Genomic DNA, 26,091 nt, shown 5'->3' on the forward strand with positions numbered 1-26,091 from the left:
GCAGGGCCAGAGCCCAGACGAAAACAAGGGCTTAACAATGTTTGCAAGAGACTCCCAAATCATTTATCCAATAATTAGCAGGCTTAAAAACTGAACTTTGTTCACTTTAATTCCTTGAAAAGATACATTACTTTTCTTTTATGGGATTGAATCCATGCATTAATAAATCATAAGTGTTAAGTCTCCTACTGTTGGCCCGAGGCTTCAGATATTTCATAATAAAATTAACAGTGTAATATTTGAATTTTCAGCATAAAATTGTTATAAATTACTTCATTTTTTTTGTCATAACAAATTGATCTTGAACCTGTGATGAAAACCATTTATTTACATTGTAATATTGGGAAACATTGTGTGTCATCTTTCAGAGATATTGTCTCAATGAATTTGGAATTGAGTACAAATAATGTCTGTTACTAAACATTAAACACTTTGGGAAAACTACATTGAAAACCTTGGCAAATCTGTTTTTACAAAATTCTGAGAGGGGATCTCCCAGTTTAGAATATTTGTAGGTTAATACCTATGGTAAGTTTATTATGGATTCAATGTTTATTTTTTTTTAAGATCACAAGACTCTTAGACTTATGTCCAAGAGAATCAACTAGAGGTTTTCGTTTTGACAGACGAGCCCAGGAAGCTGTTATTGCTTTAGGAATATTTTATTTGGAATCTGGACTACAGGTATATGTAGACGATGAGATACATTGTACATGTATGAATAATAGTGCTTGTGAAATTTTAGTATTGTACCAGTTGCTCATATGATACCATTGGTAAATCATGAGAATAGATAGCTAACAATTTAAATGTAAGACCAGAGATAATTCTATAACCTTTGATGTAGGAATTCTATTCTTCCATACCTCAATATCACCAAAACAGAGGTTCAGGTAAATTTCCAGCCAAGTCTACCATTAGACTAGGCCAGGATGAAATCTTGTTATACCAAAGACAATTTGTTAACAACTATATTTGTACAGTCAGACCTGTCTAAACCTTTTGATTTTGTTCTGATAGCATGGTTAGACAGGTGTTTGATTTTGTTCTGATAGCATGGTTAGACAGATGTTTGATTTACACAGCTTCATCATGAAATTGATGTGACATTAACAAACTTCTGAAAATATTTGGTTTAGGCAGTTTTCTTGTTTATTCAGGTCTCAGTTTAGACAGGTTACACTATATTAACAGTTGAACAACCCAATGTTAAAAGTTAATGACTAAGTGATATACATGTGGTTGTTTATTGAATAATACAAGTACTTGTAATGTTTCAGTTTAAGGAGAAGATTTTACCATACTTATTGAATGTATTACATGGATTGACAAAAGCGCAATGGGTAGATAAACCAGTTAGAGGTAGAAGTAAGTCCAACATTACCTATAAAACTTAAACTTGGTTTTTATTTTTTTTAATGGTAACCAAAAAAAAAGATGGAGTATTACAAAACGTTCAGAAATTTCAAAATTTAAGAGCAGAGTTGAAGAAGTTTTATGGATCTTGACAAGTTTCTGTTTGGGTTTCATTCATAATATTATTGTAAGAATTTAAGAAGTTCCAATATTCATGTTTCAAAGTACCTAATCCAAAAACAAATATGTGTTAACATCAGTGTACTGCTCCCAAATGTTTGTTTGGGCAATTTCTTTACTTATTTACATGTGATCTGTAGTAGCTGTATACAGTGTAATATAGAAATGTTTTGGTACATTTGTGTGTACAATACAGAAAATTTGGTACTTTTCGGTATTGGACGGAAAACCCATATTAAACCTGCCACGATTCTAGTTTTCAGTTCTGTAAAGACTTGTACGTTTACTATTATATTGTTTCCTTAAAAAACTTTTTTTTTTTACTTTTTACAGTTTTACCATCTGCTGAATGTTTTAGTTTTTGTTTGAACACCATTTTAAGTGATGTTGCATACTTCGACAAAGATTCTAGGGACAAGGTTAGTACTCATAATAAAATTGATAAATGTGTTTGGGAAGATAAAACTCATTTCACATGCATATTTAAATGTTTTATCGTTATGTCCATTTAATTATTTTATTGTTATGCACATTTAAGTATTAAAGCAGATAAGAACTAACATATTTTATTTTAGGAGTAACTTGGAATAAACACGAGACTAAACTGACTCCTCTTATTCTGATTTTATGAGTTTGGAAATTTTCTTTCATTTTAGATAATATCTAGTCAGTTGGACCTGATAGAAGTTTTAACATCACTATGTGAAGGATCAAAGTATGATATCCCTAAAGGTAAAAATAAAATCAGAAGTTGAAGTTTTCTTATAAGATAGGCCTGTTTCTTAAAATCAACTTGTAAGATATACAATTAACATCCATATGTTTAATCAATTTGTGGTAAGCCAAATTCAAATTGTAATAAGGCTTGACTCTATTGAAGCTTCAAAAAACAAGATTCTCATGTACATGTATGATAAAACAATTGAAATTGAGAAATGATTGTTAAATTTTTTGGTCTGTGAAATATAAATTTAATAATGTGGTGCATCCTAGATAACTTACACACTCTGTACCACTTACATTGAAGTTATTTTGAATAGACAGATAAGATGTTTAAATTGTTCCTTTATAATTTAATTTTCAATTCACAAGTAAATCAACAAACTTAATAGTGTTAATAACCTAACAACATTTAAAAATTTAAATCTATGAGATGAAACATGAACATATATCAACCAATGAGAGGAGACATTACATCCATAATTATTAACCTAATATGTACAATGTGCGTGTCAACCAATGAGAGGAGACATTACATCCAAAATTATAAACCTAACATGTACAATGTGTCTGTCAACCAATGAGAGGAGACATTACATCCAAAATTATTAACCTAATGTGTACAATGTGTCTGTCAACCAATGAGAGGAGACATTACATCCAAAATAAACCTAATATGTCAGGGCTAATGTCCTGATTCTGAGCACCATAATTTACAACATAAATACATTCAGTAATTTTATAGACATGTAATTATATAGCTTAGATTTTTAATGATTTTTAGGTTATCAAAATTCTTCCAAAACTTCAGGTAATATTGGTGTTAACAGTTGTTTATTCTGTTTATTGCAAGCTGAGCTGGTGTACTGGGTTTCTGCATGATTTGTGTCTTTTAATGTCTTTGTGTTAAGTATTTTTATTTCAGTTTTCCCAGTATTTTGTCTTTGTCCAATTGTTGCATGAGGAAGTTAATATTGTATCTTGTTTTTTGGTTCCAATAAGTTTAGTTTACTGTGATAAGGAAGAAATATTTGTTTTCAAGTTCAGAAACTTTAGGATCTATGTAAATCTAGGGAAAATACTATCAATACTATATCAATAGATGTCAAAATCAGTACAGTATGCACTTTCCATAATTAGTATTGAAAATAATAGGATCTTACACTGGACCCCTTTTCTTTTGTTCAGAATTTTGAAAGTTAAAGTCTCCATTATGAGTCTCATTTTTTTTCTGTTGTTCCATATTTGTTTAAAATTTAAGTAAGATAAATGTGTATTTCAGAGGTTCTATGTACATCTACAGTTCCCATACTTATTGGTATGACAAGAGCCCTTGGTAGGACAACAGATGATGGAACATATCTTATATCCAAGTTATACCCACCTGAGAATGTTGTTAAAGTACCAGTTTCAGTCAAGGAAGAGCCTTTGGAGAAGACATTCAGTAGTTTCAGACCAATTCTTCCTAGGACCCTTTCTTCTCACATACTAAATCTGGAGATGTCAAGCCCTAATTCTCCAACAGGACATCAGAGCTTTGATAATCTCAGCTTCAGGTCCAGGGAGAGATCTCCATCTCCCATGATTCCCCAGAAAGAGGAGAAGAAAGACAGACTTGTAGATGATACTGTGCACTACTTTAACAAGATAGGATCAAACTTTACCAGAACAAAACCATGGGGATATGAAATTATTCCTGAGCACCCAGAGGAAGAACAACTGAAATTTTCTAGTAATCATCTTCAAAGACTACTGGCTGTTGTAAGTATATATATATATAGTTACTGTTTCTCATGTGATTTGTAATTGAGATTGAAAGTTAAAGAATGTTGTGAAAGATAGATTTATAAATTGAATTGCCAGTGTTTGTCCATGTTGTAAATTGGACTAATATCACACATAAGGACGGAATCAGTTTTGTTTCATATGTGTATTCATATTTTTAGAAAACAACTTGCATTAGGTTTTTGTATACCATTATGTGTTTTTGTTTTGCTAGCTACAATTAGAAGCTGCTTTTATGACTTTTTTCACAATCGTCAAATGTAAACCATTGATAAAGAAAGCTCAAAGAAGACTTCCCATTGTTACTCAGAAATTAATATAACACAATATTACTATAGTAGGACACAGGTAATTTTTGCAGTACATGTATAATAGGTTTTCTGTACAATACTTCTGTCTGTCTTTTTCATGTAAAAACTCTTACATTACACTACTGGTATATTAATATTGCTAAATCAATGATATGTTATTTTAAAATGACTTTATTGTAATATCTTTCAATGTCATTTTCTTATTTCAGGCAAAGAGGATCCTTTCTAAAGAAATCCTTTCAAGGCTTGATTCCATGTTGACAGATTTTTATGCTGAATACTCGGTAGGTTTTGTTCCCCATCTTATGTTTAAGCTGATTGTGAATATACATTAACATGTATGAATTGTGCTTGTAAATTTTCTCCTTTAAACATGGTCATGATATTATTATTATTTGTGTTACCATGGACTGAACATCCATTGTCTTTAATTTGTGTTACCATGTACTGAACATCCATGATCTTCAATTTTTGTTACATGGACTGAACATCCGTGTTCCTTAATTTGTGTTACCATGGACTAAATATCCATTATCTTTATTTTGTGTTACCACGGACTGAACATCACTCATCTCTAATTTTTGTTACCATGGACTGAACATCCGTGATCCTTAATTTGTGTTACCATGGACTGAACATCCATGATCTTTAATTTGTGTTACCATGGACTGAACATCTGTGATCTTTAATTTGTGTTACTACGGACTGAATATCCATGATCTTTAATTTAGTATAAGTGGAAGCAGGGGGTTAAATAATGATGTAAATGGCCTGTTGAAAGGCAATAATTAACTTAAATCTCCATCAGTTACTTTGAATGTGATATGACAGTTATGTTTTTTGGTCCCATATTTTAAAACTTCATCCGAAGGTTCCTTAAGGAGTCAGCCACTTCAGTAGAACAAACAGATATAGGCAATGGGTCAATTCCAATAAACTCATAATTAATCTGATTTGATATGATGTCTTATATTGTAGCATGAGAACAGATATTCATGGTTCCCATATAAATCCTTTAGTGAGACAGTCACTTTGGTTGTTGTTACCATGCTGAGGGATGTTCTTGAGCAGGAAACAGGTTAGAAACTGAAAAATCCAGACCTAATTTTCTTTGGCATTATGACATTTTACTTTTTCAAATCCTGATTTAGCTATATGATAAAATTTTTACCGTTTATTGACTTTTGATTTACCCTTTTTTGTTCATCTTGATCTGGTCCAAACAATGCTATCTGATTATGCACGGCAGACAGTATCTTTTACAGAATCTGTTTTAGAGTGATTAAGTCTGAACATGTTATGAAAGGTTCTTTTTCTTGTCTGTCATCAAAAAGTTCAGCAACTGAAGGCAAGACATTTGTAAATGATTTATACTATAGAGAATAGTTGTTAGGTGATTATAATGTTGACTTAGTGTAGTGTTTCAGAAAACTTTCAACTTGTAGTGTGTATTATTTTCTATTTACAGATTTACCAATCAGTTTTACCTCTGAAGTCCAAGAATTTGTAAAGGATTTATACAACAGTGGTCAGATAGAAATGACTAAGAAGCATTACCATCATAGAGAAATGGACAAAGATTTTAATCCTTACCAGCTAACTGTAGCAAGCTCCGCTGCCTGTGTTGACATTCTCTTTTGGGCAATCACTGATGAATCAGGCAAGTATTTTATCTGCTGATAGAAGTAAGATCTGCAGCCAGTGTCCATATCATTGGTTTGAACTAAGAAGCAATATCCTTTATAGGAATTATGGCCCCATAAATGCTCAAGATAAAACTTCAAGGTCACAGAGTCAAATATTTGTGTTGAGATGATGCAACACCTACTGTTGTCCTTGGTTTAAATTAAACAGTACTGTTAACTTGGTAAACTAGCAATGCTTTCCATTAAAGTAGTTTGTTATGGTTCAACCCCAGTTTCATGTTCCAGTATTTATTAATTTTAAACTGGTTCTTTACAGATGACATACACAGGCAAAATTATTTCACATAATTTTCACACGAATTTTACACGATTTTCACCTGAATTGAGCAAATAAACTTAGTGCCAAAGTTCACATGAAATTTGGGTGAATTGAGCCGTCACATTTAATTCACATGAAATGTTCACATTAACCATGCAAAATGAATTTCATGTGAGATTCACATGAATTTCACTTGAAGCTCCATTACCTTGCCTTTCACCTGAAGCTTGATTAACATGAATTTCACATGAAAAATATTTGCCTGTGTACCAGACAATCCAGAAGTAGAATTAACTAAACTCAATGTATACTGGTTAACAGGCTTCGTTGAAGTAATGATTAAAAACAAGTGGTTAATAGAAAACAAGCTTGGTTAAAGTAATGATTAAAAGCAAGTGGTTAATAGAAAACAAGCATGGTTAAAGTAATGATTAAAAACAAGTTAAGCTTTTATTATTCAAGTATGATTTTTAAAAGAGTTGTAATTTGGGTCAAATACTGTAAACATTAATTTTTACTGTGTACTAAATTTCACCATTTACGTGGTGAGCAGAAAATTACGAAAAATAGTACCCTCAGAATTGGAAATGTTCATTTCGTGAAACCTTGAAAAAAATGATACCCATGAAATTTATAGATTTACATTAGTATATATGAATATGTTCACATGACAGAATCCGTGAGAATAAGCAACACGGGAAATTTACAGTAGTATCTTTCCTAATATACATCATGTTCTGGTTTCTACTTTATGAATAGTTGCTGCCTTATGTTTGCAGATTAATGGGTTTGAGTCAGATTGAAATTGATTATAACAAATGGAAAAATTTTATGCATATTAATTTTTCCCCTTATTGTTTGGTTTGATTTTTAACATGTACCTTGATATTTTTTCTATGAACAGAAGCAGAGAGTTTGTGTTTGAAGTTGACAGAGAAGATAAGTGCTAACACTGAAAGGAAATTTTTACTGGCTCATACTCCTCTGTTACTGGTGGCTTTAGAGGTTTGTTAAGGATTATTTTTAATTTTTGACCAGGTTATGCTAAATAAGCAACTTTGGAAACAGTTTATGAACAGGCATAAATTATCCCAAAATTGGTTATGTGAGTATCACTTGTTGAAAAATTAAAGACATTGCTTATAATTTAATTTTAATTAATTAAAGTCAAAATTAAGATCTATCCCTTCATCAAAGCCTTTTTTAGTATGGTATTATTTGAATTGTGGACTGTGGACTAATTGACGTTAATGACGTCACAGTACCAAGTTAGCTTGCTCAGATGAAAAATAAACAATTGAATTAAATTATATATGAATAGAAATAATATTGAACATTTTTTTCTCAATAGAAAATGTAGTGTTAAATAAAAAAAAACAAAAAAAACTCTTGATTTGAATTTATAATTAAATTGTATATCGCCTGCTTTAATTGTTGATTGCAACCAATTTCCATTTATTGTTTAAATAAAATATGACTATTTTTTTTTATTAGAGCATAAGACTTAAGATAATTGAAATAGTTACATTTATCTTCTATATGTTTATCTTTTTTACACAATATTTAAAAAAATTCAAATTTGTCAGTCATTGGGAAAACTGGCTGTGAAGTTCCCCATTCTTGCCACAAGTATGTGTACCTCACTTCGTGACTTCTTGGTAACCCCTTCACCAATACTCAGTAAGCTGAACAAGTATGCCACATCATTTGGACGAAGCAGTATCAAGATCACTGTGACAGATAGTACAAATTCACCACAGAAGTCCTCCAATAAGTTACTGAAGTCTCTGGAGAATCTTAGAGATTGTGCTATCATGAATATCAGCAAGTAAGTTAAAAGAAAAATTTCAGGAACTGTGTTACATGTATATTGAAAATAACTAAGTACATGTAATTTAGAAAGAGACCAACGAAACCTCGCAATTTAAAGGAACTTTACCCCTAAATGTAAAATAGCTTACACATCAAGACAAAAGACTAAAAGCATGGGAAATAACACATACACTGAAAATAAATCAAAGGTTATTGGTCATGTATTTCAAGTTTTTGATTGGAGCTACTGTCACCTTCTGTAACCATTAATTAAAATCCTTTTTTTTTTGTCAATTTTCCAAAGTTTCTGCTGTGTTTCAAAATTGATGTTCATATTACATGTATGTAGTGCATATTAAAAGTATGTTTGTATATAGTACAACTCAATTTTTTCACATTACTAAACTGAATTTTGCCACTTATTAAAATAAAAAAAATATTAAAAGTTTCACTAGACAATAATTTGTGCTATCTGTAATCAGTTTTTTGCCATAAGAATGAAAAAGTCCTGAGACTTTTGATATTAAGAAACTGAATTCAGAATTGATATTGTAATTTCAAATGAAATGTGCACATTCACATGTATAATAGACATTTTTAAGATGGCATACATAAAACAAGTATAAATTGTTTCAATATGATGAAATGAAAGTCCACCAGATATTTACATGTATACAGTAGAGCTAAGATAAATCTTGAAATGAAATATGTGAAGTTCTGTATCCATATGAACTCCAAAGAAATTCTCTTGAAAATAAGATGTGAATCATTTAAAAGAAAAAAAAATTCAAATTGACATTATATAATTGTTTGACCTCAGGTGTCTGAAGGCTGGAGTTAAGGAGGATCCTGAGTGTGTACAAGCTTTCTTAGCATCAATATCTAACAGGCTTTACAGAGCTGAGATGTCAGACAGGTAAACTAATAAATCTCATTGACCAGAGAGCTCATTATACCTCCTTCATTGACTGGAGAGCTCATTATACCTCCTTCATTGACCGGAGAGCTCATTATACCTCCTTCATTGACCGGAGAGCTCATTATACCTCCTTCATTGACCGGAGAGCTCATTATACCTCATACATTGACCAGATAGCTCATTATACCTCCTTCATTGACCAGAGAGCTCATTATACCTCCTTCATTGCCCAGAGCTCATCATACCTCCTTCATTGACCAGAGAGCTCATTACACCTCCTTCATTGACCAGAGAGCTCATTATACCTCATTCATTGACCAGAGAGCTCATTATATACCCACAAGTAGGTGGTTTATTAGAATCACCTTGTCTGTTGCTCATTTTGTCTCTCTGTCATAATTGTTTATTTGCACTTATCTCCCCTCTCAATGGATGGATGACTATTTATAGATAAGTCATACTTTGTAAGTGATTTTGGTTGTTGTCTTAAACGAGTGGGGGTATACCTAGCATGACAATCCATGCAACTTCATGTTCTTCAATATTGATAATTATTAATAAGTTTTATCTGTGTTTGTCTGGTTGTCAGACATCTTCCAAGGTACATGTACATATATTTGTACCTATAAATACTTTAGGAAAAAGATTGTTCTATCATATTACCAAGTACTTAATTTTTTGTAAATTTGTCTTTTTCTATCTGTCTAATTCATGCATGTATGTATTATAGATTTCGACTTTCGAGTGAATAAATTTTATCTGTAACTTTATTAGATAGGATTTAAGGATTATTTATAAATCATTTGAATATACAATATATCTATGCAGGTCTAATAATTATGTCTCCCTCCACTTTGGTGGGAAGACAAATGTTTTTGGCTTATCCATCTGTTGTCTGTCTGTGGGTCCATATGTCTGTGTGTCCGTCACAAAGTTTTTCAGCGTAACTCTTCTGAAACCACTGAACCAAATTTTACAAAACTTGGTATGTAGCAAGAACATCATATGTAATTTCATATTACCAGGAAACTTTGATGCCTTAATTTTTTAGGAGTAATGCTCCTTTGAACTTAAAATTTGCTAAACAATCCTCATAAATTACCTTGTCAGTGTAACTCCTCTGAAACTACTTAATTTTATGAAACTTGGTATGTAGCAAGAATATCATATTTACATATAGTTGTGCATATTACTAGGAAATTTTGATCCCCCATTTTTTTGTAGGAGTTATGTCCCTTTGAAATCTGAAATTTGTCAAAAATCCTCATAAGTCCAACTCCTCTGAAACTATTGAACCAAATTTTACAAAACTTGGTATGTAGCAAGAACATCATATGTAGTTGTGCATATTCCCAGGAAATTATTATACCACAATTTTTGTAGGTTTTATGCCATTTGAAATTTGAAATTTGTAAAAAAATCCTCATAATTACCTTGTCAGTTCAAGTTCTCTGAAGCTATTGTACCGGTCAGTGCAACTTCTCTGTTGCCTCTCAACAGAATTTTTTGAAGCTGCTCTGTGGACGTGGTGGATACTGCAAGTGGATCCAGTTTGCGGGACTGGGGGAAACAGTTGTTTTTGCAGACAAAAACAAATTTTAATATGTTATCTTTTTTGGCCAATTTGAATCTTCTCAATTATGTTTTATCACATTTGCTTTGATGTAAAGTATGGATATAAAGATATGAAAACATACAAATACCATATTCAGGTGTAGTTGGAAAATTTCACTATTTTCTCAAGGTTTGAAGAATAGGGAAAATAAAAGCTTGCCAAATTTGATTCCAGATATTTTACATATAATTGTAATTATGTTAAATCAGAAGATGCTAAAAAAAATCAGACAGTGAAAATTTGATATCTCTATTCATAGAGTAAATTGTAAGATTTTGGTGAAAATTACTCACTATGTGGTGGCAAATCAATTTTGGTGCTCATAGTAAATTGTAATCATAAACTGTTACTCATATTTTTATAGTCCACTCTAACTTATATTTGACTGTATGCAACACTACATTACATTCTTTAAAGTTTATCTATGTTAATTTAGTGTGTCACATACAATTAAAGAAACATCCATTTGTTTTTCTGGAAATTTTCGTGTTAGTTAGAAACAAAGATATTTACTTACCACATTTTGTTTAGTTTTCAAAGAAGTACCTTGTACATAAAGGTAAACAAGGTTTGTACAAGGAACTAAACTAGATAATGAGGTTACATGTAAGGAGGTTTAATTAAATTTATTTAGAAACTTGTTTTAATATATGGGTGTTTTGTAATGGAACAACTGATATTAGAACTTTAGCTTGGCCTGTATAGATTGTTGTGATGCTGTAGAGATATATGATAGAATGCCTTTTATTTTGAAGTTTTGCATGTTTATATTAATAGAATGTTAGCTTTGCATGATACCAATGTTATCTCTGTAGGAAAGATGGGAAATCTCCTGAAGAGCGATGGAACCAGTTGAAACTTGTTTTGAAATTTGTACGACCCACTTCAGCTGGCATTCAACGCAGCGATGTCGAGAGGCAATGCTCAATATTTAACTCAATAATCAGCTATTTTACACAAGCTTTTAATAACAGTCTGTACCATGTCTTGTATAACAGCAGGCTTGACCATCCATTTTTGCCTCTAAAGGCTATTTTAATTTTTTAGGTCCAGAAAGGCAACTTGTAGATTCTGTCAGGCTATTAAGGTCTTGGGACTGAAATTTCCTTTGATCCTTGTTTGCTTTGTGTGTGTAGATCGTTCACTAGGGAAATTCTCATTTGCTTCAGTGAATTTTTTTTCAGAAAATGATTTCAATTTAAAATCTTTTCTGATATCATGAATATTGAAGTCTGTCAAAAATTGAAAGAAAAATATTTTTTCTACTTTGGTGGTTGATAATGCCAAACTAATGTATCTGTTTCCTGCTACCCTACTTACCCAAGTTTTTGTGCCCACGTTTAACATTTTAGGGACATTTGGCTCAAGCACTGTTAAAGTCTAGATTGTTTCCCCATTAACTCAATGTAAAATGTTTTTGAAAAATAAAATAATTTCCCTACCTTCCTAACTTGTTTTTTTTCTTACTGGTAGGAGGAAACAAGACTATTATTCTTTTTTGGCCTAATATGGATAGAAGCTCCATATGAATACTTTTGAATTACTTGTAATTGTACAAGAAAAACTTAATTTTCCTTTATTATTTACCGTAAGTTAGAAATTTACTCCTGAACTTCTGGCTTTCATTGTACTTTCTGGGTTCTATTTATCATTAAACTAAACATTTCAACTGTGTAATGGCAAGAGTATGACATTACCTATATGTATGTAAGTGGTCTTATAACTAATGGTACAGACTGTATATCACATGGCAGTTGTAAACATGACAATTTACTTTCATTTTACTTTTTTTGTGAATGAACTTAAAGCAAATCCCAATTCAAGCTACTTCTAGGGTTGTTGTAGGCTGATTTTTCCCTAAACTTCAATTGTCATAAAATTTTCATGTTTACATCAAATTTATAGACTACTAACACATTGATCTACAGATTCTATAGTTCACTGGTGTTTGTGTTAATTTAGAAAGCATCTACTTATCATCTTTTTAGATACACTCTTTTATCCTGCCATGTAGTGCAGAGCTTATAGATCATGGAGTTCTCCTGTCTGTTCACAGATTTATCTTAAAATTGAAACTGTTCTCTATACAGGAATCCATTACCTAGCAACTGTGTATAAATGTACTTAGCAAACTTTGTAAAGTTATGGGTTATTTCATGGTTGTGACCTAATTGTACCAGTTAGGTCATCCATGTTTATTTGTCCTACTTTAATTTAATTGATAATCCAGAGTAACTTTTATGGAGAGTTAACACATCTCGGTTTACACGATCTAGTTGATTGGTTTTTTATACACCACTTAACGAAGTTGCGACAGGAATAATGTTTTTGACCCATCCGTCCGTCAGCCCGTTGATTTTTGGTATATAAGTTCACCATGATAAGTTACAGGTCAAGTTTAACTTTTGTTCCGCTCCGATGATTTTTACTGAAATTACGGCCTTAAACTTAGCAAAATTCACGGAAATAACAGTTTTTTGGACTTTTCTAAATGCTTGCAGATATTGACATGATTTTTGGTATATAACTTCACCATGATATGTTACAGGTCAAGTTTAACTTTCGTTCTGCTCCAATGGTTTTTACCGATATTATGGCCTTAAACTTAGCAAAATTCACAAAAATAACAGTTTTCTGGACATTTTCTAAACACTTGCAGATATCGACATAATTTTTAATACAGAAATTCAACATGATAAGTTACAGGACAAGTTTGTAGTTGGTTCTGCTCTGATGATTTTTACTGAAATTATGCGCTTGAACTTAGCAGAATTAACAGAAAAAAAGTTTTCTGGACTTTTTTTCTAAACGCTTGGAGATATTGACATGATTTTTATTACAGAAATTCAACATGATAAGTTAGAGGACAAGTTTGTAGTTGGTTCAGCTCCGATGATTTTTACCAAAATTACGCGCCTTGAACTTAGCTAAATTCACAGAAATAACCATTTTTCAGACTTATTTTTTCTAAACGCTTGCAGATTATGGCATGATTTTTGGTAATTAAGTTCACCATGATATGTTACAGGTCAAGTGTACGTTTTGTTCAGCTACGATGATATTTACTTCCGATTAACTAAAACTCGAAGAAATCACAGTCTGGAGTTTGAAACTACCATTTTGAGTAACAGAATTTAGTTAGAAGATAAAGGTCTAATGCCTAAAAAACTCTTACTCTTTTTTTTATCAGGGTCTTTCTACATGTATTTCTCTTACAAACAAATTTACTTGAGTATACAACATGGGGACGCGTGGGGTATGTGAGTGCACTCACTATGGTTCTTTAATGATGTATTGAACTTGTGATTTACTGGAGTCACATGATTACAGCAAACAATATACTGGTCATCATAATCTGCTACTTTGAGTGACAACTCCTCAAATTTACAAATAACATTATATTTTAACTTTTTTTTATATGTAGAAATGATGAAACTAAAGGGTAATTTTTATATATGTTGCTTAGCAAACGATAAAAAAGGTGAAAAAGATCATCCCAGAAAAATTCCCAATGCTAGTCTCTCTTGCCACTATAACATCAAGCAACATTTTTTTATTTTTAATTAAGGGAAATGAAGATGATTCAACTCTTTTTATTATAATAACATAATGGTGAAGGGCTTTAAGGAAATATTATCATTGAGCATTAATGACAATATTATACATTACAGTCCATTTTTTAAAAATTATGCATATAAACAAAAATACTGGTTTTTATTGGTAAAAGTAGTTATTTAATGAAGTCAAATACCAGTGCATTTGGTTTTGGACTGAACACATGTACTATGCTAGACTAACATGATTAAAGACAATACATATATTTCATAATGATTAAGAATAATATCTTCCATTTAGTTGCTGCTCATGTAATACATGTATATATCTGCATCATAGTCTAGAGTCATTACTGCCGTAGTATCATGCCTATAGCTCAGTAAATTATCTGATAGTACCATACCGATGGCTTAGTAAACTATAGTACCATACCTATAGCTTAGTATACTATATACCATACCTGTAGCTTACTAAAAGCTTTTATTTATTTCTTTGCTTTGTTTTTAGAAGTTTTGTAAAAAACAAATGATAAGAAAACCACTTATATGTCTAGCTTTGAAGTGTTTCAGTATGTGTACAGTTTTGTAATATATTCTGATATTAAAGAAAGAACAACTGTCAAGGAGATGAGTTGTTGCTTTATGCTTAGAATTATATATTCCTACAATACTATCCTACAATAAGGTGCAAAGATTTTAGCATGAATTTGTTGATATAGCCCTGCATTGAATTATACTTACTAATTGCATGTCAATTTAATGATATAACCCTGCATTGAATTATACTTACCAATACCTGTTGTTTTTGTCACCTACAATTTTAATTTCTCTTTCAAGCTTTAGTTTTTGTGAATGACAAATATTTCTATAATCATTTAGTTTTCTCTTTTGTTTATTTGCTTAATTTACATTTTTCCTGCTTTAACATAATGCCTGGATAATTACTATACATTACATTTAATATTTGTATTGTTAATGTTCATATTTTTGTGGGAGATTATTTCTGATGAAACTTTTATTGTTTGACAAACTGGCTTGTTCCAGTAGATGCTTGAGGCCTTAAGACTTGAAGGAGAACCATTGACCCTATAATAGTTGATAAATTCATTAAGACTGGGAAGGTTTAGTTTCTGTTGATTTCTAAAGACTTATAATTAGTACTCACTGTTTAGTTTGTTGATATATACATATAAATGAGGATGAGGCCAGTATTTCCTTAAATTCAACATCAGGCAAAAATAAATAGAATGGAACCCTCCCCCTAAAAACAAATAGAATGGAACCCTCCCCGTAAAAACAAATAGAATGGAACCCTCCCGCCTAAAAACAAATAGAATAGAACCCTCCCCCCTAAAAACAAATAGAATGGAACCCTCCCTCCTAAAAACAAATAGAGTGGAACCCTCCCCCTCAAAAAAGTTCTTGTTAATAGATTATTTTTTTTTTCAAAATCCCTTTAATCCAGTTAATAAGTTGAATTGACATGAAGTCTGACAGTTTAATATGTATAGGAAACAAAAATGAAATCACACAGCAAAGATATGAACATTAACAGTACTTACTTGTAGAGATGATTTATAAATTGTAACATTTATTGCCTTTATCATCTATCAGGGAGTCAACTTTGATATCAACAAACACTATTCTGACTCTGGGACACATTGCTGTAGCATTAAAGGATACTCCAAAAACATCAGATTCTGTCATGCAGATATTCCAACAGAGGTTCTGTAGTCCACCATCATCACTAGACAAACTAATTGTTGATCAGATGGGGTGTATGATAATGGCTGGCTGTGTAAGTTAACCGCAACTTTTATTGTACGGGTAATCTGTTTAAATCTTTATCTTTAATACAAAATTGTATGAACTGCATTTATATTTCTTTTTTTGCATTATTTAACCCTTTGCCTTTGAGATATTCAAACTTGTTTGTTTACCGTACGTGACGTTATTTTACGGTAACGTCACAAGCGTCACTTTTCCTTTGTTACGACATCATTAATTAAACGTTGCAGGCACCTGTTACATTGTTAATTAATTGAACGCTCTAGACAACCATGTAATCTACATGGATAAACTATCTATACCCAAAACAATTACCATGATCATTGTATATTTCTGCTTTTATCTTACATCAAGTGAAGTGTTTTTCACTAACATACAAAGACGGAAGAAAGAAACAGAAACTGAATTTAGCCATTTTTATTTTGTTCATGATTTTCTATTGCTTGACTCCTCTGTAACTGCCCCTCTGGTATGAAATCGTTCAAAACATTCCCCTATGCACAGTCCTGCATTACAATGGTTATCCGGGCACCAAGTTCTCACTTTTGCACTGCAAACTTTACAGACTTTTCTTTTTTTATCTAAAATAAAATATGACATACGGCAAACTTTTACAGACTGATTAAAAATCGCTGCATTTCCATGCACCGGGAATGTTTATATTTTAGCGCGATAGATATTTGGTTGCATCTTCTGACCGATCTTTTACCAAGTTCATCATCAGTATAATTGGGTTTTTTTTACAGACTACCGTGCTTAAAAAAAACCTGAGATATTTCATGTAACTCAAAATAAACTTGAGGTGCGAAAGGCAAGTGATGTTGTGACAAACGGATGGAGAACAAATCAGTTTTTTAAGTTATAACAAGTCATCTACTTGTGGTTTTATATATAATAATAGGGGAAAGTGTTTCTTGAAATGAAAAACGCAATTTTATCTATAACTATAGTTATTTTGCCTGAACACGGGAAATTCATATCATAAATTATAGTGTTATAATAATCATGTACCTGGGATATAATGTATAAAATGACGTTTAGTCAATCTTAATGGGATGGGGTGAACGGCTGGTCTTCCTGTTCTTTTCTTCTTAAATCCCTATCAGTTCCTGGTAAAGACTGCATGCAAACTCTAAACAACTCATTTTGCTGACAAAACCTCTGTTTTGAAGGTATTAAATTATGTAGCTGTTCACTAAAAAGAAAATGAAACACTTTGAAGTCGAGAAGAAAAATCGGCTGTTCAAATAGTGTAGATTTTATATATTTTTTTTTCTAAAGATGTAGGTGACTTTTCCGAACAAATAAACGGACAGACAGGTTATAGACTATGTAACAAAAATAGTACATGTGAACAACTTAATTAAAGATATATTTAATAAAAAGAAAAGCTGATGGGAAAAAATTTTCTAAAAAAGAAGATCAACAAAGGTAAATATGACAAAGTATTAACCAGATAATAGCGGAACTTCACATTCAAAAATCTTACCAACTATTCTTAACAAGAAGTTAATAAGAAGTTTCTTCCAGAGCTTCACAGACTTGATACTTGGATCGTATGTGTAATTTGCTGGTCAGCTAAATCTACTCCACCAATCAGTTTGTTGTACATGTAGATTACTTGTGGTATATCATGTTCTGTTCCTCTTGCGTTTGTACGATTTTCTAGTCTCTAAAATTTGAAAGAGCTATAACTTTCTGCATATATTTGCGTGGATAAAGACAGCTATGTGTAGTCATTTCAGATGATATCAGAAATATCATAAACTAACATTATTTGAAAAAAGATAATTCTATGACATACACTATAATTTATTTGGCGATTGATTTAACCAGTATTTGCTACCTGTCGATAAATATTGGAAGAAAAAAAAACTTACTTTGGAGTATACATACTAGACAAAAAGTTGACTGTCTTTCTATCACCATATCTCTGCCATAATCTGTCCTGATTGTCTTACTACATGGTCACCTTTTGCCACTTTCTTCTTTTTGAAACTTTTTGGAATTCCTATTTGAGTGTTTCTGACTGTCCCGGTTAGGTAAGTTTAATTTTCATACATAGTGCGACATAAAAGAGGGCTCGTAAATCCATTATCTACAAATATGGGGTGATTTTTCCCATAGTAAGGCTCAACTAAACTTATCACAACATCATACCCCATTCCGTGTGTGCTATTTTGTCTAGCCATATTTCTTTTCCCTAAAAAATATTGGTACATTACCAATGGAATTAAAAAGGCATATTAAAACACACAAATGCATTTTCCCATCTTTTTATGTGTAACAGCCTTTTTATTACATGGAACACTATTGTAAGAAAATGTAACGGACTGTTTTATTACTGTTTATTAATAAGTTGATTTCTACATATTATATATTTGATGTATCAAAAGTTTGATTTAAATTAAATTAAATTTAACTCTTTTTTTAATTCATGATACCTCATGATTATAAACTTAAAGAATGTACATGTCTATTAGAGACGTCTTTTCAAACTAAAAAAAACACTTTCAGAAATGGAATTCAAGAAAACGTACCAGCATAAATATCCATACTAAGAGTATAACAGTGTCAGACTCTGCCAGAACCCAGAGTTTTGGACCAAAGCAATGGGCCTTCTTTGCCGGCATGTACTGAACCGTATAGTCTCTTCCTTTGTGTCCCACCATGATTTCATCTACGGTTAAATCCCGTGCTGCATCATAATTGTCCTTCAAAGTTTTATTCAGCAAATCTAGAACTCTTCTTACTTTATGGGTAGGATCATGGTGTTGATTTCCACGCAGAATCACCAAATTATTGTCATTTGCATGAAGGCACTGCAAAATGAACTGAAATCGATCACGGTGCATAATTTTACTGAACTCTGGTGTATTATACAGCCAAGATTTCTGGTTCTTGGTCCAATACAATTCAACTGTGGGTTTGCAAATAACACCTATGGCAAGCCATAAGCCAAGGAAAGCTGACATCTCTTCTTCTGTAACATTGATCCAATCCTTCAAACGCGAGTTTGGTTTCATCTCTTCAAAACTGCTTGCAATTTTCTGATGAGTGTATCTGTCTGTTTCCTGCCCTAAAGTACCAATCACATCTTCATTTTCATCCGATGACAACCAGTTGAAATTAGCTAATGGAGTTTCGTTTCTACCCGGAGCATTCCTCTGTCCACCTTATTCTGAAAAAGGTCTAATTTCATACGGAAATTTGAAGCTGTTAGAATCTTTAACGGTCCATAGAAAGTCAATGTCAATTTCATCATCACTCTCATCTTCATTATCATCACTACTCTCCTCGATTGCACTGATGTCTGAGGTGGGATCCAAGTCGTCCCCCATATATCCCGAGAGAAAGACGCTCCTTGAGGATATGTAACGTCTTTGTTGTAGTGACGTCATAGATATATTGACATCATCATTTTTTTCGGAAAAACATTTTGATTTTATTCTACAACAACTTTTTTACCAAATGGACTTTAAATACATAGAAAATAACCATTAATGTGAAGACCTGGAAGACCACTTTGGAAAGACATATATGTCCTTAGGGCAGTCTGCCTGCATGGACATATGTGTCCCTAGGGCAGGCAAAGAGTTAAAAATCCATAATTGACTATTAATTTGATTGCTTTTGTGTGTACTGTAAAAAGCAGACTCTTATTGACAACTTTTGATCATTATACATACAAATTACTGTAAATACATAGGCCTATGTTCAGTATGTTTTTGGTACTAAATGAAATGTGTAAAAAGTTGGTCATTGGACTTAGAGATGAAAGGTTAGTTATTTTTGACAAAATATTTACAACACCCATTTGAATGAAATTCTGTAAAGAATTTCATTTTCTCACTAAAGAGACAATCATATTCTTATTTTTAGCCTTGTGAAATATCCTAAAACGTGACCTTTGTGAAATAAAACGTTTTTTGTTCTCTGGTAAAAACAAAGGAATTAATTGGCGTGCTAATCACAAGCAGAGTGGTATTAATTGGCAAACTAATCACAAAACTAATCTTAAAAGAGAGAATAAGAATCAAATATTGCTAAAAAGTGCAAGACTAGGAAAACTCTGGCACCGTCGGGTAAAACTCCAGCACCGTCTGGTAAAATATCAACTTGTAATCTTATCCTAAGGAGTCTGAGATTCTCTGTCATGCATTTTCAGTAGTTTCAGATTCTTAATGTCTTTATTGCATATTTTGCAGTCTTCACTGTACCATGAGATAATGCAGATGTTTACGACAGTCTGTGTGGAGAGTAGTGCCCCTTACAATGAGAATGTAATGGATGAAAAGATCAAAGGCTACAGGTATATATGTCTTTATGATTTACTGGGAAATATAAATATAGAAAAAAAGTAGTTCTCTGAAACAATAGAAAAAATGAAGTTTCCCTTCAATTAGTAATTTGAATTGTACTGTTTTATTAAAAGTAATTATTGATACAGAAAAAAACAAGATTGAATATTATAGTTAAAGTGATTTATAGATTTAAATATAAGTATCGTACACATGTGTTTTTTGCTTGTATGAGAATTGGAAGTTTACATGAAATGATCGGTTAGCATTGAATATAGCCCAGTTTCTGATTCAGGCACAGGGGTTCATTACTAAACCATATAGGTCATGTACATTAGAAGGCCCGGACATCTGTGAATAGTCATTGCCAGTTGTTTAATCTGCTTCCTAATCTTGTTCCCTGGTCAATATCATAAGCAACTCAAAGATCGCTACAACGTACCTCTATATACAAATGTCTATGTATGTTTTTTGGCTTGTATGAGAATGGGAAGTTTGAATTAGAAGATGAAATGATTGGTTTGCATTGAATTTATGTAATATGTAATTGAAAACATTTGGGTCATCACGGTTACAAATGAGTACACAATCATATCAAGGGAACCAAGATTTTAGTGGAAGTCACCAAGTTTTAGAGCATATTGCATTCGTGCCATTTTGGATGTTGAAGGTAAGCCAAAATCAGTGACAGAGAACATTTGATGATTAGAGACTCTGAAGACTTCAGTCTTTGATTTTATTAAGTCATTATCCATCTTAATTATTGAGATTATGTTTTATTTCCACAGACAAGTTTCTCCTCAGGTCATCAATGCGTTTGCTAACATAGCAGCCAACATACAGGGTGAGAGTGAACAGTTAGAATTACTGGTTCGTCTACTGGAACTGTTTGTACAAATGGGTCTTGAAGCCAAACGTACCAGTGAGAAAGTGTCAGGTGTAATGAAGGCATCCAATAGTGCGGGAAATCTTGGTGTACTTATTCCTGTTATTGCTGTAGTAAGTTACACCACATATTGTTTATATATATTGAAATATATATTGTTACAGCAATTTTTGTTGTTATAACAAAACCTTGAGATAGAGGGCACCACAGGCTCTGTAACGTGTGTTTGATAACTTGACCTAGTCAGAACAATCACCTTGGCATTTACAGATTTATTGTTATTTTTAAAATTGTTGTATTTTGGTTTGAAGCAGTATGGTGTTTAATGTAGATGGGCAGATTCAGATTTTCTTAATAGAAATAATACTGTTTATGCATGTATGTGGGATCTATAATAATGAAGGATTGATATGCATTTACTTGAAGCATAGCTGGCAACTAGTCAAGTGCTGAGAAATGAAATCCAGTTACAGTAATATTTTGTAAAAAATGTTATTTAAAATAATGGTAATAAAAACATATCCAACACAATTGTACAGTTGTTGATACTTAGCAATAAAACCTTTCATTATTTCATTACCCTAAATCATGTATATTTTTGTTTACAGCTGACAAGGAACATGCCAAGGATAACTGATCCCAAGCCCCGCCTACATAAGTTATTTATAGATTTCTGGCAGTATTGTGTTGTTTTCTCTTTTGCTGTTGATGACTCTCGTAAGTAGATGTTTTATTCCTAATGACCGGAGTTAAATCTACAGATTCTCTTGTGGTTATTTTTTTCTGCTCTATGACATTGGTTGACTTACTTGTGAAAATTCCTGAAAAATACAGTACTATCAGTATGATTGTAATAATCACATTTACAATACAGCTATACATATAAAATGAATAGAGGGGGCATATATGGGCCTTACAGTTCTTTGTCCTTTCAATTTCCATATTGGAGCTATTTGACTAAGTGAATGCCTTTTAAGTCTAGCACAATATGATCAATAATGTATGTTGTGTTTACAGCATTGTGGCCTCCAGAATGGTTTGAAGGAGTATGTGAGATAGCTGTCAGATCTCCTCTACTGATCTCTAAATCTCATCTGAGGTCTGAGCTCCTGTACAATGTGGCCATGAAAAATGATACAGTTACACAGGTATGTTCTACTTTGGAGAATTTCATTTACACTTGTAATAGGAATGAGCTGGATAGTTAACAAACATGGCTGTTGTATTGGGGATGATTGGTGTGATCACACCCCTCTTTTGCAATTTATGGAATATCAAACTTGTAAAAAAAATTCTCTATCATCCCACTTAGCCAGAACCTGTGGAAGATCCTCTTAAATATCTATTAACTAACTGTACATAGACTTCATGTACAAACAAACAAATTAAGCAAATAAAACCTTTCATATAGAAGTACAGCATGTTAAATCATTTCAGGAAATGAAAACAAAAATAGTGTAACATGTGTAAAGTACTATCCTAATTTTACTTACTCTACGCAATATAGGGTATAATGTTTTTGCTGTGTCTGTACGTCAGTTTTCTTTTTTCACCACAATTCCTCTCAAATTATTTAAGAAAATTGTACAAAATTGTATATGTAGTGAGAACACAATATTTAGTTGTGTACAGTTAATGGAAATTTTGATCTCTCAAATGTCTATGTCAGTAATTGATAATTGCATCCTCAGTTTGTTGAGAAATATTATCTGTTTCCTGGCTGAGAAAGCACCAGTCTATGAGATGAAAGGAAAATTTCTCAAAATAGCAGTAATATTTTGTATTTTCAGGCCGAGTTATCAGATTTGAGAAACAGTATTTGTCAGTTGTTGGATAATAATGCTGAAATATACTACTTGGTACAGAAGTTACAGTTCACACAATGTATATATCTACTGTCAGTGTTTAGACTGGAGAGCCTGAGGTATACTGTCAATTTAGAAAACATTTGGATGTTTTCTCTATGGAGTAAAATATGACTGATTTGAATTTTGAATAATTTAAACTTGCATTATAGATGCATGATTTTTCTCAATATAATTAAAGATAAATTGCTTTTGTCACATAAATGGCAATAGTTAATGCATGAAATCATTTCTAAATTTACAGTCCATATATTTAATTTTCTCTTGAGAAATTTCCTGACAGGAATCGTAAGCCTGATGTAAATTGAGAAATTTTGATATCTTGACAGCTTTTTCTTAAAGTAACATTTTTCTTCAAAGTTTTTGAACATTAAAACAGATAAATAAGAAAAAAAAGTTAAATAACCTCCAAAATAACAACATACTCATTGTAATAAAGGTACATGAGAAAAGGACTCAATGAGCTTAACTGAAACGTTTTATATACTTTAAGTTGTATTGGTATTATTTATGGCAAACAGAAGTTCATGTAGTAATACATTTCTCTTTAGTTTTCAGTTGAATATTTAGGTTGATTTAATTCTCCTATATGTACATGTATGTATTTCAGAGTGGAGTATTCCAATGAAGTAGAGTCTGTACAGGGACTGTACCAATATCTAGAAGAAAGTACAATATTCAAAGATAAAGCTGGTAATATTCTCATTTATATTATGTTGACTTTATGTAATACTGTCTATAAAATCAGGCTTTTGGTGTTAAATCTATACAAAGTACTTTTTATTATTATGATTATGATCAGGTACATAGTTTTATTCTGGTTCCAAATAAATTATTCCGAAATAGCAGTAGTTTTGAAGGTGACAGAAATATCAGGTTGATTTATTTCTCTGGAAATAAAGTACCACAGCAGGCCTTGTGAGAGGGAATGTGATGTTCTGTTCAGATGTTAAAAACTCCTGTATCACAGCAGGCCTTGTGAGAGGGAATGTGATGTTCTGTCTAGATGTTAAAAACTCCTGTATCACAGCAGGCCTTGTAAGCGGGGAATTGATGTTCTGTCCAGATGTTCAAAACTCCTGTATCACAGCAGGCCTTGTAAGCAGGGATGTGATGTTCTGTCCAGATGTTAAGAAGCAGTCTTTGTAAGAATCATGCAAAATCTGAAAAAAAGTGATACACCCCAAAAAAGGCTACATATTTTTTATTTTTGTAATTAAGTTGTTTTATGGGTCTATACTATGAAATGTGTAATTATTCATTCATATCTGCCTGCTCTTAGGAGATAATCAACATTGAAAATCCAGTAGATTCTATTGTATTTGAGTGTCATTTACAGAGTTATCTCCCTTAATTTTGAAATCTTCAGTGCATTCTATATAATTTTTATCTCCTATGAACATGGGTTATATGAATCACCACATGTAACTTTAAGTTTACTATGACATTTCAAACAAAATATCAAAAATAAAAATATGTAGGCTTTTAACCCATGAATCACATTTTGCATGATCCTTAGCTGGAGTGCTACTTAAAAACTCCTGTATCACAGCAGGCCTTGTAAGGGGGAATGTGATGTTCTGTCCAGATGTTAAAAACTCCTGTATAACAGCAGGCCTTGTAAGGGGGAATGTGATGTTCTGTCCAGATGTTAAAAGCTCCTGTATAACAGCAGGCCTTGTAAGGGGGAATGTGATGTTCTGTCCAGATGTTAAAAACTCCTGTATAACAGCAGGCCTTGTAAGGGGGAATGTGATGTTCTGTCCAGATGTTAAAAACTTGTTATTCTTGTCTTATTAATATATTGTCATAGGGGATTGTTGATGCTTTCTTTCTTTGTAGCAGTAGCTGGAATCAGAACTTATCAGAAGTACTAAAGAACAATTGGAATAATTTTCAATTTTATCCATCATTATCTTCTTTATGGGTATCAGTTTTATGGTCTGATTTATTATAATATTTTTCAAGGGGTTTTAAATAGGTTTATTATATGCTAATTCACTGTTTACAAATGCATGTACATTAATCTCTCTATTCTAATTTTTCGTGGGGGAATAGTTGATAATCTTTTATTGTTTCAGGGATATTAGAGATGTTCTAGAAAAGTTTTCGATAGATTTTTATTTTTTCAGGGATGTGGACTTGTATCAGAGCTGTTATAGACAAAGTTTTTGATAAATTTTTAGTAGCCATGAGTGAAAAGGTACACTAATGTATTGCAGTGCATGTTAAACCATTTATGGAAAAGGACCTATTTAGCTCATGGGCACATCATTTCAGAAAGGAATGCCTCACACTGAAACAACTTTACCAGATCTCTTTAAACACTTCATTAGTTGATAGACTCATGCTATATATTGATAGGATACATATTGATAGGTTTATTTGATTCTTTTATATATCACACAAATTTCATATTTGTATATTCAGAAATCAATGTATTTATCTGAACAAAAACAGCTTTATCTGGTTGAGTAGTAATTTGAAATTAGGATTTTTTTAACGTTTTACCTAATCTGATTTCCTAATGTGTTATGTGTATGAGGATTTTTTTTTGTATTTAAGCCAAAGACAGAGATTAAGGAGAGAGAACTTGATTTACTGGCTCAGTTTTTACTGGTCAAATTTAACCACATTTATAAAAGAATCAGAACAGTAGCAGATATACATCTATCAAGACTTGTTGAAAAGTAAGAATTAGGAGCGAAATTTAAGTTAGATGCTATAATTTCACTCTTGGATTTAGTTTTTTCTTTTAAAAGTAGCTGTAATTTGATTCCAATGAAAAATTCATTTTTCTCTTTACACATCGTGCACAGTAAAATCTTATTGATTTTTACTCTCACAAAAAAATCAACAATTTAATCTAATGTACGACTACATATGCCTTGTAGATTTCTCATAGATTAGAGAGTCCTTGGCTTGGAACAAGAATAATCTACCCATTTTTGTATTATGACAGAGCTTGATTATAACATCTTTTTTTTTCTACTAAAATCAACATTTTACCTGATTGTAGTACAGTTATACCAGT

At 31.9% G+C, this 26,091-nt stretch overlaps 1 protein-coding gene across 5 annotated transcripts in view; it reads left to right on the top strand.

The window, feature by feature from the left end:
• LOC148605998 (phosphatidylinositol 4-kinase alpha-like) overlaps positions 1-26,091 on the top strand; it is a 55,028-nt gene that overhangs the window by 354 nt on the left and 28,583 nt on the right. For 2 of the 5 annotated variants that reach the window (XM_088544471.1, XM_088544473.1), the window contains exons 2-24: positions 568-684; positions 1,281-1,368; positions 1,870-1,955; positions 2,193-2,268; positions 3,041-3,067; positions 3,539-4,017; positions 4,562-4,636; positions 5,331-5,430; positions 5,821-6,012; positions 7,222-7,322; positions 7,904-8,145; positions 8,950-9,045; positions 11,479-11,580; positions 14,088-14,105; positions 15,832-16,015; positions 20,214-20,317; positions 21,095-21,305; positions 21,801-21,909; positions 22,210-22,340; positions 22,983-23,116; positions 23,668-23,750; positions 25,190-25,260; positions 25,623-25,747. In XM_088544471.1, coding sequence (XP_088400597.1) covers positions 568-684; positions 1,281-1,368; positions 1,870-1,955; positions 2,193-2,268; positions 3,041-3,067; positions 3,539-4,017; positions 4,562-4,636; positions 5,331-5,430; positions 5,821-6,012; positions 7,222-7,322; positions 7,904-8,145; positions 8,950-9,045; positions 11,479-11,580; positions 14,088-14,105; positions 15,832-16,015; positions 20,214-20,317; positions 21,095-21,305; positions 21,801-21,909; positions 22,210-22,340; positions 22,983-23,116; positions 23,668-23,750; positions 25,190-25,260; positions 25,623-25,747 — 2,951 coding nt within the window. The remainder of the gene's footprint in view (positions 1-567; positions 685-1,280; positions 1,369-1,869; positions 1,956-2,192; positions 2,269-3,040; positions 3,068-3,538; positions 4,018-4,561; positions 4,637-5,330; positions 5,431-5,820; positions 6,013-7,221; positions 7,323-7,903; positions 8,146-8,949; positions 9,046-11,478; positions 11,581-14,087; positions 14,106-15,831; positions 16,016-20,213; positions 20,318-21,094; positions 21,306-21,800; positions 21,910-22,209; positions 22,341-22,982; positions 23,117-23,667; positions 23,751-25,189; positions 25,261-25,622; positions 25,748-26,091) is intronic. The other 3 variants (XM_088544472.1, XM_088544474.1, XM_088544476.1) reach the window with 2 other exon arrangements.

Source organism: Perna viridis, chromosome 9, assembly GCF_037379345.1.
Source record: "Perna viridis isolate PV_CMFRI_1.1 ecotype Kerala chromosome 9, ASM3737934v1, whole genome shotgun sequence".
Lineage (NCBI taxonomy): Eukaryota > Metazoa > Mollusca > Bivalvia > Mytilida > Mytilidae > Perna > Perna viridis.